The sequence below is a fragment of the Bos grunniens genome, chromosome 5, assembly GCF_055505025.1.
Source record: "Bos grunniens cultivar Pamir isolate PY7600 chromosome 5, Bosgru_T2T1.0, whole genome shotgun sequence".
In the NCBI taxonomy this organism is placed as follows: Eukaryota; Metazoa; Chordata; class Mammalia; order Artiodactyla; family Bovidae; genus Bos; species Bos grunniens.
The window spans coordinates 81,196,979-81,215,536 of record NC_141169.1 but is presented as its reverse complement, the minus strand read 5'-3'; the positions used below and the strand labels follow the sequence as shown (position 1 = coordinate 81,215,536).

Below are 18,558 nucleotides of genomic sequence, written 5' to 3'. Positions count from 1 at the left end.
AGCAATATCTACACTACTGTGAAAACAAACTGTGTGTGTGTGTGTGTGTGTGTGTGTGTGTGTGTGTGTGTCTGTATGTGCACTCACAGCACAATTGGGGAGTAAATACACACAAATATTTATTGGGTAATAACATCACTAGATAGTTACCAACACAAGTTTTTAGAAGTATCAATGAACTAGAATCAATGAACTTGTGTTAATGAATATGATGGCCTAAAACTCAAGCAGTAACCTTTAGACCTATTATGAAAAAAAGTTTTTCTACTATCATTCCTATGAAAACTACAGAGCAATTGAAAATGAATAAACAGTATACTCAGACTTCACATATAATTGTTTGGATTCTAATTTTAGAAGAGTTAATAAATATACTCACGATGAGGTTCAGTTATTCCCCATCCGGCAGTCAAACATTTGGAAAGTAAATTTATTTTATCATCTTTCCCTGGCAAACAGATTGTAGATACAAACTCTCCTAATAAAAAGGATGAGAAAGAAAAAGACAAATATCAATTAGTCTATAAGATTCATATTAACATTGTCTATATTGTTTGCTCTTCAGTGATAGCTCTAGAAATGTCTTTGACCTGACATTATCCTCTGTAACCCTATAATTTAATAAATAAAATCTTCCAGAAGCTTCCACCTATTAGTTAGTCAGAGGGGAGGGTCCCAATCAATGTACATGATACCATTTTGCTCCAAGTATTTCCATATCCTCCTAGGAAAACAGAAACACATGTCCTGCACTGAGATGTGGGGATTCTCATCCATAACCATTTTTAAAAATGCATTTGTTTTTCAACCCGTGTGCCTTGAGGACATCACCATGCTGAATCTGAGATGACAATGGAGAAGGATAAAATTGTCTTCCTTTTTCAACTATGTTACATGAAGAATGGGGAAGAATATATTTGTAGCAATTTAAACTTTTGAAGTATTTTTACAGCAAATATCTATCTTCACAGTTGCATTATAAAATATATTGACATATTACACATTCACTTTGTTTTTCTTATCACCAAAATTTGTATATATATAAATACTGTGGGTTTGTGACTCTGTGTGTATATATGCTACACACACACACACACACACACACTGAATGCAGTGCTCTTGTGTTTGTTTTCCCTTTTCCCAGGCTGTTTCACTTCATTTTCGTCTGGGCTTTTACACACTTAAGTGCCTCAGCATACCTGCTATCATAGGCCATTAATTTCAATGATATGTTCTTTATTTTTACTGCTATCTCTTAACAAAACTACATAAAACTCTTTGTAACTTGTCTATTCTTTTCCTACTCATCTCTCTACACGTGTAGCAAATCTTATGTTATACTGCCTTCATAGATGATCATTGCTCTATCATAATCTCCTCCCAAATTTCCTTGAGCTAAAGCATTTTCCCTCTACCAACATATTTTTCCCATCAATAGTTTTTTCTTATTCTGATACTCTTCATTGACTAAATTATGATATTATTTATATCATTGCACACAGATCTACTACATCATTCTTTTAACAGCACACAGTATTCAGATAATGAATGCACTGCAATTTATTAAATCCCATTGGCAAATATTTAGACTTTAACTTTTTCCTTTATAAACTGCATCAAGTTTTCCAGATCACATATCTGTGCGACGGTGCCAGTATCCTGGATAGTTGAGTTGCTAGACCACAAGGCCTGCACTTCAAAAATTGTCAGATATTGCCTAATTGCAGGATGGGGGTAGGGAGAGGTATTGACTTGTAATCTACATTCAGCTGTGTTTATAACGGAAAAATATGTCAAGAATCTTGAAAACAGTTATGCCCCAAATCCTGCATTTCTGCATCTGAGAAATTTATTTTAAGGCAATAGACCTAGAAAAATGTACATATAAAGATAGTCAATCCAGCATCATTTAAGTAAAAAAAGGAAACAACCTTTACATGAATGTTCATGGCAGCTTTATTTGTAACATCTAAAAGCTAGAAACCATCCAGATGTTCTTCAACAAATGAATGGTTAAACAGTTATGAGTGGTTAAACATTCATACCATGAACATTCAGTTCAGTTCAGTTCAGGCGCTCAGTCCTGTCTGACTCTTTACGACCCCATGAATTGCAGCACGCCAGGCCTCCCTGTCCATCACCAACTCCCAGAGTTCACTGAGACTCACGTCCATCGAGTCAGTGATGTCATCCAGCCACCTCATCCTCTGTCGTCCCCTTCTCCTCCTGCCCCCAATCCCTCCCACTCAGCTATTAAAAGCAATGCACTATTGATACATGTAACAACATGAATGAAGCTCCAGGGTGTTAATGCTAAGTGAAAAAAAAATCAATCACAAAAGTTTACATACTATATGATTCCATTTATATAATATCCTTGAACTGACAAAATTATAGAAACAAAGAACAGATCCATGATTGACAGAAATCTGGGTGGGGAGGGTAGAGTGGGGAGGAAGGAGATGGGTGTAGCTATAAAGAGGCAATAGTAACGATCCTCTTGGAGATAGAAATGTTTTGTATCTCAATTGTATAAATGTCAAATGCTGCAAGTTGTTACCACTGGTGAAAACCAAGGTAAAAAGTACTTTGGTGTCTCTGTATTATTCCTTATAATTGCATGTGAATCTACAATTCTCTCAGTATTGACAGTTTAACTAAAAATAAAATTTAAAAGCAGGGTAGGGAGAAAAAATAAGTCACAGCCAAGGTTAAAAAGCACTGCTCTGAATGCTGTCACTGACTCAGTTATAAAAGCGTAAAAAGCAAATGATTTGGGGTTTGTAGAATGGATGTACCGAAATGACATAAAAAGTGAGGTCTATAGGCATAAACAGAGGAGAAAGTTGGAGCAGAGCAGGAAAAGTGTCCAGAGCCCTGTGATTTCATGAAAAAGCTTGGATGTGTGGGTGGGGACTATCCATGGATCTTAGTTACATTTCCCTCAATACATTTTCCACCTAAGAAGGTAGGTGGATTAATTGCCATTCCCCATCTACAAATGATAAAGCTGAAGTTCACAGAAGTTACATTACTGCCCAAGATCACATGACTACTTCGTGACAGTGTGAGGATTAACAATTCCACATTTTTGCTTAGCTTCAGCTTAAGTAAAAATTTAAAAAAAGCAATATCTTACTAAGTTATAAAAGAAGAGAAAATTGAACATCTCATAGTTCAAACTGATGTTCTCTAAGTATTTGAATTAACCTCTGAGAACATAATGAGTCTCAAAAATATATATATAGGACAAAGTTAAAAACATATTTCTTTCTTTCTTTATTTTTTTAGGTCACACTGTACAGCATGCAGGATCTTAGTTCCCCAACTAGGGATCAAACCTGTGCCCCTACATTGAGAACACAGTCTTAATCACTGGACTGCTAGGAAAGTCCCTAAAACATATTTCTTTGAAATATTCTCTAGACCCCCATCAATTAAATACACATAAAAGTAAAATGTTTACACAGATTCTTCAGCTTTTAGAGAAAGGAAGTTCAGTTAGTATAAAAGAACATTTAAAAATAATTATTTAACTTCATGACTCAGGGAACTCAAACCAGGGCTTTGTAACAAAACAGAGGGGTGGGAAGGGGTGGGAGGTGAGAAGGGAGGTTAAAGAGGGAGGGGACACATGTATACCTATGGCTGACTCATGTTGATGTATGGTAGAGGCCAACACAATAGTGTGAAGCAATTTTCCTTCAATTAAAAATAAATAAGTTTGGGGGAAGAAAAGTACATACAGCACTTCTAAGCAAGATACAAGATAAAAACTATATGGCAAAGGTTCAAAATGTAAAAAAGTTATTTATACTGACCTAGTTCAACAGGTTTTTCCAGATGCAGCAAAGATAGATCATCGTTGGGAGGAAATTGTGTGAAGCTGGGGTGAATGTACACAGCTTTCACTGGTATCAAATCACTATTTCTTATATTCCCCAGGTAACTTCTTCCTATTACCAGGTAGTCTGTGACAGTACTTGTCACAATAAAAGGGAGTGAGGAAATAGATTCCACTTTTAATTAGGCCATCATTTCTCAGAATTACTAAAAATATATTCTTTAACATTTCTAATCCACATTAAAATCCTTATTATCTTGAATTCATAGGAAACAGAGGTTTCTTATTAATTCAGCCCTTGAGAAAAATTTTAAAGTGTCTACTTCCTTGTCTTCATAATGTCAGATAAAAAATACTGAATAAAAAATTCAGAATTTTTTATTCAGTATTTTTTATTATAATTAACATTCATGCTGCCTCAAGGTAATAATCATATGTATTATAATTATAATATTATGCATTATATGATGTACTTATGTAATGGTCACTGAAACTACTCTGAAAGTTATATTTACTCCCTAATACAGTGCTTCTCAAAGAAATGTCTAGGGACCACATGCATTAAGTCTAGCACAGGTATTAAAAGTGCAGAATTCCAAACATAACTCATCAACTCAAAATTCAAAATTAATACTCTAAGATTCCATTTACAAAAAACTCCCCAGGTAATTTTAAGCACATGAAAGTCTGAAACTGTCTTAATAAGTATGCCTTCTTATGATTTACCTGTATCAAAAGGAAGAGTTGGGGGATAGTATAGAAATTGAGTTTTTAGTTCACTGAAGGCTCATGATAACCACACTATTTGATTAGATGCTTTTATTGTAAAGCCAATTTCAGAGACGTTGAAAATGTTGTATCTACTTGTGCAGCTATGGGACACTGTGCAACAGCGTCAGCTGTCATGCTGCTTCTGGGAGATAATACTAAAAACGTCAAGCTAAGACTCCTCTGAGGGAGTTTTCAGATATCTCCATATCATATTAAGATCAAAAGTAAGATAAAATCAAAGAAAACAAATGTTCCTTTTTAAAGGACATTCCTTGAAATTCTTTCAAACTTTACAGATTTATTTTGGGACTGGGTATGATCATCAGACAATCCACAGGAGAGTAAGGAGGAAAGGAAGCCACATATAAGCAACCCCTGGGCTCTAGGCTCCGTGCTGAGAAACTGATGCAAAAATGTGAGATCTCCATTTTTATGGTTGGAAGGGAGGGTGTTGTTAGTTACTTACTAATTAAATTATACCTAGAAGCAGAAAGCTGCTCTTAGAATTAAAAGCTATTAGTAGTAATTTTATTAGTGAAGCACAGAAAGTTTCATCAACCTAATACATTCATTCATTTGCAAGTTGGGGACTGTATCAGTGGGAGCTGGTGCTTAATGTTTCTCATGATGTGGGGAGAGAAGGAGTGTACCCACCATGGGCCCTCAAATAGCTCCTTATCAGCACCCACCGCATCCCAGAACCCCCACCACCCAGGCACACACCTGAAGTTACAGTGTGCCGCTGTCAGGACCCACCGCCTCCCAATCAGAGCACCTCCACAGTAGTGATGGCCTTGGTGCTGCAGACTGACCAGCCAGGGCCACGACATCACAGCGGCTGCACGGCCACCAACCACCCTGGGCTCCCCGACCTCTGCAGGCAAGATATTTGTATTCCTCTCAAATCCTTCAATGAGAAATGGGTCAACAAATGGAACGCCACATGAGTCTTGAGCTGGCTGTCTTCTGGTATTGTTTTCTACTGGAAGCCCTTAGAAAAAAAACAACAGCAAAACATTAGATAGCAATACTTATGAATATGTATTTAAATCTCAGAAGGCATTTACTCCTTTTGTCAGTTCAAAACTAGCATTATTTGCAAGAGATGAGACTCATCTTTTCTTCCAATGCTTTTAAATGAGCAAAAATCAACAGTTTACTAAGGTATTAATATACACACCATGTTAATATACTCATATTAAAACACATATCTTTAGGTGAATTGGAACACAAATCAATTTTTTTTAAAAAAATAAAAATGTTGCACTTAATCATGAAATTATTGGAGATTGTTCTTTCTGTAGCATCATTTGTGTTATCCCAGTACATATATTTAGACACATCAAAATATTTTATGCTCTGTGTATTCAAAATAAGTTGTATATATAAAGGAAAATCATAAGGAAAATGTATAGCAATATGTTTACTCCATTCTCAGATTTAAAAAGAAATTTAATAGTTAAGCATTTCCTTAAATATGAAGAAAACTAAATTTTTCCATAACCATATAATTTTGGAGTGATAGGATATATTCCCAACCCAGGGATCGAACCCAGGTCTCCTAAGATATGCTCACTTGTTAATTCTTTACTTGAGATTATTTTTTACACCAGAAAGCTATTTAAAACAAAAAATTTATAGCATAGCAGATTTGCACTTGATTATTCAATACTTAAGTAAAATCATTTCTACTTTCTTTTCAGATATGTATAAAACATGGATTCCCTCTTCCTTTACAAATATGCAAACTCTTCAAAATTAAGACTATCCTGGACTTTAGGGGGAAAAAACCCACAAAAGGTATTTACTAAAACATATTTTTTATGCATCAAGTTCACTGCATTACTGTATGCTTTTATTGCATTGGTAATCCACACTTTATGTGGTAACTCAGATTTTGGGGTTGTTTGTATACATGCATCATAGCCATATTTTATTAGTATTCAACTTACTTTACAATACTTTAAAAAAGAAATGAGGCTAAATATTTTTACTGTGAGAATAAAGGGTCAGTTTAAAGATAAAGCAATGGAAAAACAAAAGCAATGGACACAGAAGAAGGGTCAATTAGGTGAGCAGGCCTTTAACAATTAAAAATCACATCTATAGGGGATTTTGTTAGTGGTCCAGTGGTTAAGACTCTGTGCTTCAATTGCAGAGTGCACGGGTTTGGTCCCTGCCTGGGTAGGGAACTAAGATTGCACGTGCCTTGTGGCACAGCCAAAAAAAGAAAAAAATCACACCTATAGGACAATGTGGTTCACTAGTCTAGGGCTCAAATTCAGGACTCTTAGGAGAGCCTGTTCATTTCACTATCCTAAGAAAGATTGTTGTTGCTTAGTTGCTAAGTTGTGTCCAACTCTTTGTGATCCCATGGACTGTAGCCCTCAAGACCCCTCTGTCCATGGGATCTCCAGGCAAGAAATACTGGAGTGGGTTGACATTTCCTTCTCCAGGGGATCTTTCCAACCCAGGGATTGAACACGTGTCTCTTGAGTCTCTGGCACTGGCAGGTGGATTCTTTACCACTAGAGTCACCTGGAATCTTAAGATAGACTGTCATAAAAAAAAAAAACAACTTTGCATTAATGTGGATTATTTGAATTTTCCTGCTATTATACTCTAATCAAGAAAATCTCCTAATAACAGATTCATTAGGTTTAGTCTTAAGCACAACTAATGAAACGCTAGCTTAAAATTAGATAGACTAAGTAGGAAAAAATCAGTACATTTGTTTCTATTTTATGCAGAAAAGGTAATATATCTAAAATATTTTGAGGGTTCTTGGTGGTGGTGAGGAGATAGTTACTTAATAGAAGAGATATGTAAACAAAGACATGGAAACACATTGAACTCTCTTCTTGTTTCAGCTTGAAAGCCCCACAGGATCTTTTAAATAGCAACTCACTGTCTCTCATGTTTATTATTTCTCAATTAAAAACAACATACACACATATAGACATGTACACACCCCAATTAACTTTATTACCTCACATGATCTATGTGAACTGCCAAAGTCTCAGTCCGTAAGGAATAGTCTGAAATGAGCTTATCCTGTTTTTAGTATTAAAGTGATTGTCACTGATCCCTAAACCAGTGGGCTCCAGGTTCTGTTTTAACGCATATATGGTACCTGATTTAGTAGATATTTTAAAACAATTACTTACCATTAATAGGCAGTTGGATCCCAATATTGCTTTTCTGTGATGGCTTCTGTGTCATATCTTCCAAAATCAGTTTAAAACCTCTTTCTCCCACAGACTCATCAGTTTTCAAATTCACAGTTAGGTAAGCACCACTGGATATCCAGACAAATTCTTTCTTGGAGCCACATAAATGAGCTGCAATGTGAAGTATACTCAATAATCAAAATACTTCTGTGTAATTACATGGGTAAAAGAGGAAGGAGAGAGAGGACATTAAATTGCAAACAAATCTTGACAAAAGAATGATTATCAATAATGTAAAATCAAGATTCTGAAGATGAAAGTCATGATTTGATTGAGACAATAAAAGGGTATAGAGTTTAAAAGATCAAAGAGAAAAGACTGGGCTAGCAATTGATATGGAAACAATTATACAATTTGTGTGGCAATCTTTGATTATAAGGGTGGTTAAAGAAGCATTTCAATGAAGATATATGGACAGAGAAATGGAAGTAATGGGATACCATTATGGACCAAATGTTGGTGTGCCCCCAAAATTCATATGTGAAAATCCTAATCCCCCATGTGATGGTATTAGGAGGTGTGGCCTGCAGGGGTGACCTGGTCATGAGGGTGGAGCCTTGTAAACCCTTATAAAAGAGAACCCAGAGAGCTCTCTAGACCCTTTTCTTGTCTTATGGGGAAATAGCAAGAAGACAGCTATGAACCAGGAAGCAAACCCTCACCAGACAGCAAATCTTGAACTTCAAGTCTTCATAACTGTGAAATAAATACTTGTTATTTAAGCTACCCAAACTATGGCATTTTTATTATAGTAGCTAAAACTAAGACATGTAGTCTGTCCAAATACAGACTAATGATGATCCTTTCCTAATACAGAAACACAAAAGTCGTCACAAGGGTTGTCCTGATAGGTGACAGGACATTTGCTGTAATTTATCTATACAAGCTGTAACTGAGATTCTCTCAAACTAAATGATACACTGTTGATTTGTCTTAAAGATAATGTTTTTTGAGGAATCTGGGCAAGAGAGATGGGGAATAGGAGAAAGTTAATCTCTACATCATTCTTATCCTTGAAGAATCTGTTTGGTGAACTGGATGTCGTGGGTAGCTTTGGAGAGGCACCATGTCAAATAAAGGCAATCTGTGTAAAGTCAACTAACACTCTGCAAGTTTTAACATAATGGAAATGGGAAAATGTTATTCTGCTTTTCAAAAAGGAGATTGAGGGTTGGCAGAGGGGGAAGGGTAGGAGACAGAGAAAAACAAAGAGGCTAAAGGATTTGCAAAGTCTTATATCAGTGAAGTAGTGTAGCTTAGTCCTTACAGGCTTGGATTCCAAAGTCAAACTGCTAGTCTGGACTAGTTCTATTAGCTATGTGGCCCTAGGCAAGTTATTTAACCTCTCTGCCACAATTTTCTCATCTGTATAATTTAGATTAAAAAAATATGGGATTATATAAAGTTATATTTATGAAGCATTATAAACATTTACTAAGTAAAAAAAACCTCAGCAAAATTTTATAGCAAATTATTAGGTGGTTTTTGAACACTTTAAGAAGGAATCAGTGGTCATGAGCAACTAGCATGGGATCCTCTACAGGCCATATTAAATTAACCTAATTTAATTTTTGGAAAGAGCTAATTAGATGGTGGCTAGGGGGAATGAGATAAACTTAATGAATTTTGATTTCAGTGGAGCACTTAATAAAGTACCTTACGATGTCCCTGTGAACAGATATAAAGTGTAAGTGGATAATTATATGACTAGGGAGCTTCACAGCTGATTAAATAACCATACAATGTTAACCTGAAGGGAAGATCTGATGGGTATGAAAATAGTTCTACCCTCGGTTCTGCCAAGTACAGTATTGCTGTTAATGGCTTAGGTAGAAATACAGGCAACACATTTACAAAACATGTAGGTTTGAAATGGGTAGCTGAATGAGAAGTAAAGAACTACGTTAAATATAGAATCTTAGTGATAGTTTAATCTTTCATCTAGCACTGAGTTCCTTCTAAAATAACCTTGGACATATGTTAGCTGCATCTGAAGATATTATGTGGGACTTATGAGCATTTATTTTCTCTTTTTAAGCAGTTCTAATTGCTTGACAGTTCTTCCTTATGTTGAATCAAAAGGCATCAGTGTAATCATATGGTTAACGGAATGGCCAAGGATATAAATGAATCAGAGTGCCTGGGCTTTAAATCAGCTTTCTTTACTTTTAATTATGTTACCAGAGGCAAGTTACTCAAAATTTTTGTGTTTCCTTATATTTAAAATGAGGATAACACAACCTACCTCCATAGGACTTTTAAGAAGATTGAGTTATAAGTTCTCAGGACTATGCATGAATAATGGTAAACATTCAACAACTATTAGATATTACTAGGCAGAACAAGTTTTATACATGGCTGAGAGTCTACGGAAATTCCATAAATACTTGAAGAGAAGAAATTGTGATCCTTCTGTCTTCTCTTTTCTCTAAGATAAACATTCCCAGGTGTCCACACCCTTCAGCATCCTGGTCATTGTGTTCTATGGATGTGTTCCAAATTTTTAATGTTCCTTAAAGTTGTTGCTTGACCAAAGATGATATTTCATAACCAGTATGTCAGGGGCAACAACCAGACAGACTGGATATTTACAGTGAAGACTCGTGAGACCAAGTTAGTGAATGCCAGCTCAGTGCCAACACTAAATTTAACCATACAAGGGATCTTATCTCTTTTGTCATAATTCTTTACTAACAACACTGCATTGAAAATTTGGAATCATTTGAGACTTTTGAAATTTGATTTCAAATATTCTACTTCCCAAATTACCACTTTTATGTATCCTAATCTATTAGTATTCCCTTGCTATAATTGATCTCTCCATGACTTCTTACCCATAATCCCATAAACTATGTACATCCATCAATCTCTAAGAAAGTGAGAGATTTTACTGTAAAGGGAAGCAGAGAAATGGGGCAACAGCTAACTTTCTTGTTCTATTTTTATTTTAATCATGGGTAATAATAGAATATGTTTGAAACTGATGAGAATGATAGAGGAGATTGATGATGTCAGAGAAAGCATAACTAAAGGAAATTTATGAGAAGCTAATAACTCTCAAATCTATATCTTAAGTCCAAACTTCAGGAGTTCTACTTCTAACTCCCTACTGCCAACTCAACCTTAGATGTATCATGGCATTAAAAATTTAACATGACCCAAATAGATCTTTCACCACAAATCCGTTTCTCCCTCTAGTATTTCCCATCTCTCTAAATACCACCACCTCTGAAAACTTCCTACTATAAACTTAGGAGCCATCCTTGATCTGCAGATCTAATTTCACATTTATTCCATCAAGAAGCCTATCAGTTCTCCAGATCTGTCCATTTTACCTGCATTCCCTTGTTACCATCCTCTTGCAAGGCAACTTTAGTACCTAAACAGTACTAAAAGAACATTCTGCAATGATGGGAAGTTCAATATGAGTGCTGTCCAGTATAGTAATCATTCACTACATGTAGCAGTTGAGCACTTGAAGTGTGGCTAATACTACATTCCATTTCATTTTAAAATTTGAATTTAAATAATAACATGGGTTAGAGAGCATAGGTATAGATTATCATAATTGCCTCGTAACTGCAGGTGTAATTCACCCTGACAAGGGGGGAAGGGATAGTGAGGGAGTTTGGGACAGACATATACACACTGCTATACTTAAAATGGATAACCAACAAGGACCTACTGTATAGCACATGGAACTCTGCTCAATGTCATGCAGCTTGGATGGTAAGGGTGTTTGGGGGAGAATGGATACATGTATATGTATGGTTGGGCTTCCCTTGTAGCTCAGTTGGTAAAGCATCTGCCTGCAATGCAGGAGACCTGGGTTGGATTCCTTGGTCGGGAAGATCTCCTGGAGTAGGAAATGGCAACCCACTCCAGTATTCTTGCCTGGAAAATCCCATGGACACAGGAGCCTGGCAGGTTACAATCTATGGGGTCACAAGAATCGGACATGACTAAGCGACTAAGCACACATATATATGTCTGAGTCCCTTCACTGTTCACTGGAAACTATCACATCATTAATATGTTATCCAGCAATACACAATAAAAAGTTTTTTTTTTTAAATAATTCACTTGTCACTCTAAAATCCATTCCCAACATGGTAGCCACAGCAGCTCTCAAATTAGTTCCTTGTCCAAAACCTTTAATGACCTCCCACTGGATGGGAATAAAGTCCACTCATTACCATAACCTGAGCTGTATGACCTGAGGGAAAAACCTTCATCTTCTACAACCTCACCTCATTCCAGTCCGTCCTCAATCTCTAGCCACTCTGATCTTTGACAGTTCCCAAAGTTACCAAACTATTCCCATATTCAAGGCCTTTTTCTCATTTATTTTTTCATCAAATATTTATTTTCAGGTAGTACTTTAGACATTGGAGATAAAGCAGTGAACAGGAGACTAAGTTCTGTTATCAGGATATTTTCATTCTGGTGGAGGGAAACAGATTCTAAACAAATAAATATACATGCTGCCAGGTCATGATTAACGCCAAGAAGGAAAAGTGTAAGAGGATTATTTAGATGATGTGGTACAAGAGGCCTTAGATTATATAATATCTGGACAGATACCTGAACAAACTAAGGAAGTGAGTCTTGAAGTCACACTGGGGCCAAGCAAGAATATGCTGTTAGTCCAAGGAAGAATAAAGAATCCAGTGTGCCTGGTTTTGGGTGAAGGAGAAGGAGAACGGTAGGGTGTAAGGTCAGACCTGAGATACTAGACACCTTCGCACATGCTATCTTGGCCTTGCCTGACTGTTTCCTTGTCATTCTTTGGATCTCAAATGCACTCCTTCAATGAGGCCTTCCATGACCATCTTAACTAAAGCAACTGTGTACCCACTATTATTCCATACTGCTGCTGCAACTAATTTCCTTCAGACTATGTTGACATAGGGTTTCCCTGGTAGCTCAGCTGGTAAAGAATCCACCTGCAATGCAGGAGACCCCAGTACGATTCCTGGGTTGGGAAGATCCCCTGGAGAAGGGATAGGCTACCCAATCCAGTATTCTTGGGCTTTCCTGGTGGCTCACATGGTAAAGAGTCCACCTGCAATGCAGGAGACCTGAGTTCAATCCCTGGGATGGGAAGATCCCTTGGAGGAGAGCATGGCAACCCAATCCAGTATTCTTGCCTAGAGAATCCCCATGGATAGAGGAGCCTGGCAGGCTATAGTCCATGGGGTCACAAAGAGTCAGACATGACTGAGCAACTAAGCACAGCACACATGTTAACAATCAGTAATTATTTGATTATTATTTATTGTTAAATACTATTATTAGTTTTTTTTTTATTATTATGTCTTTTCAGAAGAAGGTGGCAATGATCACTTCTGAACTGTTCACCATTGTGTCTTCAAGATGTCTAACACTAGAAAATGCTCAGTCATGAATTAATCTGACATGTATATTTAATATGGTGTTAACTAGTTACTGATGTCTTACCTTTATGGGGTAAATGAAAGAATGAAGAAAAGATGAACCTTAATTTTGCTAATTATTTTCATTAATATAGTGTAAAACCATTGCAATGAAACCAGTCTGGAGGCTGTGTACCATTCCATCTATATTCTCAGAAATAATTAAAAAGTAGCTAATGAATTCTCTTTAGGTGAGAAAATATTTAGTAAGAAAAGATAACTGAGACAATATAGACAATGTGGATCTATATTTGGGCTAGCTCTTCTCATCAGATGGGAGAATAGCAATAGGGTTCAATGTTCAACAGTTTAACAATGCTTATAAAATTGCATATTTCACTGAACTAAAACTACTGTAAGTATATAAAATTATATGAAATAAAACTGTGTAAACTAGCAAACTAATGTTAGTGACCTCACTTTTATATAAAATTGTGTAAGCTAATTACAGAAATAAGAGTTGTCACATTTTTAATGTTTTGACCCATGAATTTTTGATTAATCGGAACTTTTAAAGATGAATAATGTTGCCAGGTTGAAAAACAGTAAAATGAGAAATAGGAAAGCAGCCCTGACATCCAGAAACTGGTCCAGCACTCACAACTGAATCAGGGTCTCCTATTAGATACAAACAGTCTCACAGGACACCAACATCAGACTGTCTCTAAATCTGTGATAAGACAAAAACAAGGTCATCTGTAACCAACAAAACACCAAACATTGACCTCTCGGCTAAAATGAAGACTTGCTACTTCTTTACCAATTACAGTTTTACCTGTATTCTGCTGCTGCTGCTGCTGCTGCTAAGTCGCTTCAGTCGTGTCCAGCTCTGTGCGACCCCATAGACGGCAGCCCACCAGCCTCCCCCGTCCCTGGGATTCTCCAGACAAGAACAATGGAGTGGGTTGCCATTTCCTTCTCCAGTGCATGAAAGTGAAAAGTGAAAGTGAAGTCGCTCAGTTGTGTCCGACTCAGCGACCCCACGGACTGCAGCCTACCAGGCTCCTCCGTACTCTAGTCACGCCTAGATACCCAATCATAAATTTGCCCCACTTTCTCACCCCCTTCCTGCAAGCAATCTAGAGCAAATTTCACTTCCTTAGTGTGGGTGTGCTGTCATGTCTGACTCTTTGCAACCCCATGGATTGTAGCCCATCAGGCTCCTCTGTCCATGGAATTTCTCAGGCAAGAAAACTGGAGTGAGTGAGTTGCCATTTCCTTCTCCAGGGGATCTTCCTGGCCTTCCCAATTGAACCTGCATCTTCTGCATTGGCAGGCAGATTCTTTACCACTGCACCTCCTGGTAAGCCGTTCCACTTCCCTAGAATTTAGAATTTGGGCTTTGAATGGGTAATTTTTAAGAAAGTCCTCTTCCCTAGACCCTCTCCAAAATTACTCATTCAAAACCCAAATCCTATAGGGTTCTTTCTACCATCCTGTTAACACTCCATGGTTTTCAAGGATATGTGTTTTCTTTTTCCAAAATGAGTAATAAATCAAACTTGTTCAATTCCAGGTGTGTTCCAAGGGTCTTAGGTTGAAAGGCATTCTGGAGAATTATATCAGATAATTCTGGATCTGATACCATAGATGATTCATATTAATCTCATGGAGAACTAACAGCTTGATATTTTGTGTCTCCACCACCTCTATTCTAATTGCTTTAGAATTCTTGGCAGGAACCAAACTCACTGATAAGAAAAAATTTAAGTAGCTTTGGAATTTCAAAGTACATTGCTAAGCCTATTGATGTTATAAATCCTAGAATATCACAAGAGTGGTTAAGATCTTTGTAAAAAGATAGCTTCAAACCTCTTCTCCTGTCCTTTGTGATAGGTGGATTGTAATGGCATCCTGATTAGCAGAACTGGTTGGAAATTAGAGAATGGGATACAATATTGAATTACAAAATCTTTGGAAAAGTTCCCTCTATGAGTCAGTCTCAGGACATTGTCTGACATTCAAATATAGTACACGTCATGTGGTCATTAAATCTCTAAAGATTATTCAAGTTAATTGGGCTTTTTTTTTTTTTTGTAATTTACCTTGTATCTAAAGAGAGCTACCTTTATTGTGAGGATGAAATCTAAGTAAACACATTTTCAAAAAGCTGTCTAAAAATGCAGTTTAGGCAACAGAAACTCTTCAAATATATGACTTCCTGAGAAAAACAAAATTAGTGTGCTCTCTGATGATAAAATGAGATAGGAATCACTGAAATCAAGAAAAGCTGGAATTAAAGGTGAAGAGCCATTGAGTGTGGTCTTATGCTCTGACAGCAAATGATATTGCTCCCAAGGCAAATGTAGATCATGTTTGCCACATATATAATTATATAAATGTTCTTATGAATGCTTCTCAACATAGGACATTTAAGAAGGTTCAGTTTACCAAGTAATCTTGATTGCTGATCTGGTCCATCATAAATATTGAAATAATCCCATTCACAGTTCCAAGATTCTTCCATTATAAAATCTTTAATCAATGCCTTCATTTTATTTCCAGATATAGAATAAAAAGTCCAAGTGCAGTTCAGCATATTAGGATAAATGTTAGGATAATTGGGAGATGTGATCTCAAAAGAACTAACTGCAATCAGATCCAATATTGGACACCCTTGAGGCAAAAAGAAAAAAATATTGTATGCAATAGTCAAGGAGCTGAGTTACTACTTTTTGGATCTGGTTTTAATGTCTACAACAGGTCATTAAAACCTTAAACTGCAATGTACTTCTATTAAGTTATATTACTCTTTACTTCCATAGATCCTTATATATGGTGACACAGGGTATGAATGACTTTTGTTCTGAGAAACTGACCCTTCTCAAAAGAAGACAAAGTTCTGTGACTTTAACTGACAAACTATGAACCACTAAGTCACCCACATATACATTGTGATGTAGCTTTGTTGCTTATCTTTAGCACGCAATCTTCTAAACCCCTGAGTAAATTACATACTTCTAAAATTCAGCCTATACTAAAAATTATAATCATTTTATTTGGTAAGGAAATTTGGATCACTCTCAGATAGTTGAAATCAGGATATTAAGGTTCACAAGGGCCAAGAAGCTACTACACCAAGAAGAGAACTGAGGAATTTAATGACATTTTGGATTTACTCCAAATGCTCTAGGCATTATTCAAGACAAAATTAATGCCACCCCAAATTGATTTACTTCATCAGTAATCTTGTCATTTTAGTTAACTGTGCAATGGCCCAGCAAAAATAGAGGGTGAAGGATGTCAAAGCACAATCCAGAGGACATAAAGTACATGGAAAGAATGTTAATGAATAACAGAGTTAAAATAGGGGGATCTCATAAACAAAACATGTATTTCTTACACAGTAATCAGATAAGGTGCCACCTTCTTACTCTCTACTCTCTGATCTGCCCTAGGTCTCCACTACCTCCAAAGTTTGACACTCAGAAAATTAATATAAGTTCATATCTCATTATAAAGCAAATAGAATAAGGACACAACACTGAGAAGTCTTTGATAGCAGTCAAAGTATACTTATTCCTAAACAGTGTTTAGCAGAAGGAAATTCCTCACTCTATTTCTATATCAGGTAACCAAAGGCAGATCAACAAGGCCAATTCCTTACCTCCTTTATCCTCTTTACCATTAACTTTAATGTTTCCTCTCATGGAACCTAGAATAAGAGAATTCTTAAGGTCAATATATCCTAATTAATGCTTTATATTTTTTATTTTTTGTTTAAGTGATACACTTACATTGGAGAAAATTTCCAAAAGACAGATTTCAAAAAAGGAAATAAAGTCTCCTGTAATTCCATCCTACAAGTAACCAATACTCATATTTTAATGTAAATCCTGCTTTTCCCTAAGCTATAGTGTACATTTTTTTAAAACTGTATTTCACTTTACATCATTGTAACTTCCCCCAATTGTGAATATTTTTCCATATGACTAAATATCACACATATATTTTAATGTTCACATAGATATTAATGTTACAGTTTCCACTGATATATTTTGATTTGTAATCTCATGAGTATGAATGATGAGTCAGACCTTTTTAAAAATATTTATTTATTTATTTATTTTTGGCTATGCTGGGTCTTTGTTGCTACATGGGCTTTTGTCTAGTTGCAGTTCATGGGTTTCTCATTGTGGTGGCTTCTCTTGTTGCAAAGCATGGGCTCTAGGGCTCGGGTTTCAGTGGTTGTGGCATGTGGGCTCAGTAGTTGTGGCTCCTGAGCTCTAGAGCACAGGCTCAATAGTCGTGGTGCACGGGCTTAGCTGCTCCACGCTATATGGGATCTTCCCAGACCAGGGATCAAACTTGCATCTCCAGCATTAGCAGGCAAATTCTTTATCACTGGGCCACCAGGGAAAGCCGAATGAGTCAGATTTTTAACAAACTTCACATACAGGGTGAACCTATAACATTTCTGCTGTTGTTGGAAAAATGTCTGTGCTAAAGGTTGTTTATGTTTATCTGAAAACAGAAATTGAACATGTGTACAAAATCTGCTTAGTTGACTCGTACTCATTCTTTAGCTCTCAGCCAAAGGGATTTTCATAAGCAAGACAGATGTATTTCTTACTCATTTACTAGGTAAGGAGCTACTACCTTACTGTCTACTCACTAACCTACCCCAGCTAGAATGTCATTTCCTTTATTCAAACAATTATTGAGCATCATCTATTTGTAGGCATGGTTGCACGATTTGGAGGGAACAGCAGGGGGGTGTGCTTGGTGTGGCTGAGCGACAGCAGAAAGGCTGGTGTGGCTGGGGAAAATGATCAGAGAGGTAGTCAACGAGGTAGCCAAGAACAAGATCATACAGAATCTCATGTGGTTTAGTCACTAAGTCATGTCTGACTCTTGCGGCCCCATGGACTGTAGCCCACCAGGCTCCTGTGTCCATGGGATTTTCCAGGCAAGAATACTGGAGTGGATTGCCATTTCATTCTCCAGAGGATCTTCCTGATCCAGGGATTGAACCCAGGTCTCTTGCATTGCAGGCAGATTCTTTACCGACTGAGCTAATCTCATAGGTCACTGTAAAGCCAACTAAGAGTGAGCTGGGACAACATTGAAAGGTTTTAAGCAGAGGAATAACATGATGTGAATTATTCATTTAAAAATGATTATTTTGGTGCCTCCCTGGTGGCTCAGTGGTAAAGGATCCAGCTGCCAATGCAGGAGACAGGTGCCTGGTCTGGGAAGATCCCACGTGCTGAGGAGCAACTAGGCCTGTGTGCCACAACTACTGTGCTCTAGAGCCCCAGAGCTTCAGTTACTTAGC

At 36.9% G+C, this 18,558-nt stretch overlaps 1 protein-coding gene across 3 annotated transcripts in view; it reads right to left on the bottom strand.

The window, feature by feature from the left end:
• The window catches only part of OVCH1 (ovochymase 1), a 96,620-nt gene that overhangs the window by 2,201 nt on the left and 75,861 nt on the right, over window positions 1-18,558 (bottom strand). For 2 of the 3 annotated variants that reach the window (XM_086401538.1, XM_086401539.1), the window contains exons 20-25: window positions 16,888-16,935; window positions 15,672-15,896; window positions 7,783-7,956; window positions 5,339-5,606; window positions 3,822-3,982; window positions 380-478 (exon numbers count right to left, since the gene is read on the bottom strand). In XM_086401538.1, the coding sequence (XP_086257664.1) occupies window positions 380-478; window positions 3,822-3,982; window positions 5,339-5,606; window positions 7,783-7,956; window positions 15,672-15,896; window positions 16,888-16,935 (975 nt within the window). The remainder of the gene's footprint in view (window positions 1-379; window positions 479-3,821; window positions 3,983-5,338; window positions 5,607-7,782; window positions 7,957-15,671; window positions 15,897-16,887; window positions 16,936-18,558) is intronic. The other variant, XM_086401540.1, reaches the window with a different exon arrangement.